At 39.8% G+C, this 2,500-nt stretch overlaps 1 protein-coding gene across 1 annotated transcript in view; it reads left to right on the top strand.

Moving 5' to 3' along the window:
- Positions 1-2,500, top strand: part of LOC101848765 — a gene marked incomplete in the record, with an annotated part of 111,034 nt that overhangs the window by 82,301 nt on the left and 26,233 nt on the right. Inside the window, 2 exon segments of the mRNA XM_013085509.2 lie at positions 1,592-1,823; positions 2,287-2,418. Coding sequence (XP_012940963.1) covers positions 1,592-1,823; positions 2,287-2,418 — 364 coding nt within the window.

Raw genomic sequence — 2,500 nt, 5'->3', positions numbered from 1 at the left:
TCACTTGGAAATATGTTTTTATATGGTGTTGAGCCAAAAACCAAAAAGAAAAATCGGTAAAAATTGTCAAACTGGTAGGAAAATGCCTGTTTCTCGATTTCATTATTTTGATGAACGCCCGATTTCACCACGATGCTTCACACTTTATATTTTCTGCCTGTCTCAGTAATTACATTAGCAATGGGTTCGGATCCTGATATTTTTGCTTTCGCAATGCCTAGATCATGTAATCTATGGGGGATTAAGCCAACATATTACAACTGACCAACCCAGTACAGGTTGTACAGAGCGATGTTGACACAACCAGGAGTCAATTTTAAACTGTGCATTCTACGACAGTGTTAATTAAAATGTCAGTGATTCTGAGCGGTATTAATGTCTTAATGATACCTTTTAGGAGCTCCATTAAAACAGTTTGGTATCATTCTGGACCACCGTATTGATGACCCTGGTTCAAATCCCTGATGACGTAGCTTGTGTAGGGAGTTTTTAAGTTTCTGCGATGTGGACGTTAAGTATGAAGGTCCTGCGTATAGGAGCTTTACACAATATCAAAATATGGTTTGTGCCATGGCTGCTACAGTTGCATTTTATCAGCCACTGCTTTGTACTATAGATACTTTTTAAAGACTTAAGGTTTTCAAGCCTACCAAATTTCATGCAAATAATAAGTTCTTGTAAGTTTCATGAAATGTAATGTCACAATATATCTTGCCTGTTTTCTTGCACTGGCTGGGTTAGGGTTTTTGGTCAACTTGACAATTTTTTCCTCACAATGACAATGACAGTAACAATCTTTATTCATCTCGCAGGGAGAAATTTGTCTTGGAAATTTCCTTTCTGATTCATATTTGTCGCCTGCATGCAAGTTTGTGACAAAAATACGTGAGGGAATGGTGGGCCTTATAGCTGACATTGAATAAGACCCGCAGTTGATCTAGTACAAGGAGATAAAATAATTTGAATTAAGCAAAAGAACCACAGGATTTTGGAAGAAAAGCAACCCCCCCCCCAGACAACATTAGAAATTAGTTCACATCTCTTTTGTTTGTAGGGGGCAGGGGTGCACAGGGGGGAATAAAGGGGGGGGGGAGGGAAGGAGATTGCGTCGTTCTATCCCTGCACCACACCACTGCATGTCGTTCAAACTTTGCTAAATAGCTAGATATAGTTCGATCAGCTAAAGGACATAGGTATAACCTATAGCAACTTTGTTATAAAGATAAAGATATAGCTTCTTACCGAACTAGATATGAATCTGATTGAACCTTTAAAAGCTTTTCCCCTCTCATGTTTTAATGACCTGTTAGCTTGTTCGTTTGTGTAAAGAGAAGCACATTGACGCAGTAAGACAAAGAAAGACAGACAGACAGACGGAAACCACAAACGGACAGGAAAGAAGTAAAACCTACCAGTGGTGCCCACCAACAAGCTGCATGTACTGTTAGCAGTTCATTCAGAAAAGAATGGTTTACCTCGAATGTGTTTTTGCTTTGTTGAGAGAAACATCTTGATCAGCCAGATATAAATGTTGGTTTGTCTTCATCTTTATCCATATTTCCTCTCTTCCCACCCCCCTCCCCACCCTTAGAAACTTGCTGATGTCACTGACAAACTGCTGTCCGCGGACGAGGTTGACTGGCCAAGCACTATGGAGCCAGACAGTGACGAGGAGCAAGCGATATCCCAGGCCGCACTGCAGTATGGCGAGGGGAAACACGTGACGAGCGCCAAACTGCTCGTGGCCATGGATGACCTCAGTGACGTCTCCATGAGAAGGAATGACCTCACAAATGGCGTCATCATTACCAAGAACAATTTTGGTAATCTTTGAAACGTTTCGCCAGAAAATATAGTGGGTGGTTGGCAGGTGCTCTGGTGTGGTTTGCTCCTTCTTTCCTGTCAAATAGCTATCGTCCTAATCTTTCCTCCTTCTTATTGTATATTTGTTACTCTCTTGTAACACCTCTAATCTTCGGAACTTGTATGACCTTATTGTGTTGCAAGTGCCGTAAAACTCTTACGAAAACTAACTGGAAAATATAGATACATACTTTTTTAAAGCTTAAACATTCTTCAAATGAAAAACTGAATAGGTTGCTTGTTAATGTTAAGTAACTTTTATTTTTCAAGAGATTTATATGTACGTGTAATAGTATCAGCAGCCAGTTGTTCACCTTTCAAAAAATAGTTTTTGGCTGTTGATGTTGTTTTTTGTTTTTTGTTTTTTGTTGTTGTTGTCGTTTATGCAAATGAGTAATGCCTTCATATTTTTTCTATTTACAGTGATCCGACAAAATGTTGCTTTCGAAGACATCATATTTCCCGATGAGGGAGAAAATGTCACTTATGAAGACTGGGTCAGGAACTCAGGGACTGGTGTTTTCTTGTCCAAGGAGGCTTTTGCGCAAACAAAAAGTGAATTTTCCCCCCTTCTGTTTTCCACTTACTTTACTCATGTGTACTGCTGAGGCAAGGACAAAAAAAACCCAACACCCCC

Source organism: Aplysia californica, unplaced genomic scaffold (assembly GCF_000002075.1).
Source record: "Aplysia californica isolate F4 #8 unplaced genomic scaffold, AplCal3.0 scaffold00381, whole genome shotgun sequence".
Classification (NCBI taxonomy): domain Eukaryota; kingdom Metazoa; phylum Mollusca; class Gastropoda; order Aplysiida; family Aplysiidae; genus Aplysia; species Aplysia californica.
Note: the sequence above shows the minus strand (reverse complement) of the source record. Positions and strands in the feature narration are given on the sequence as shown.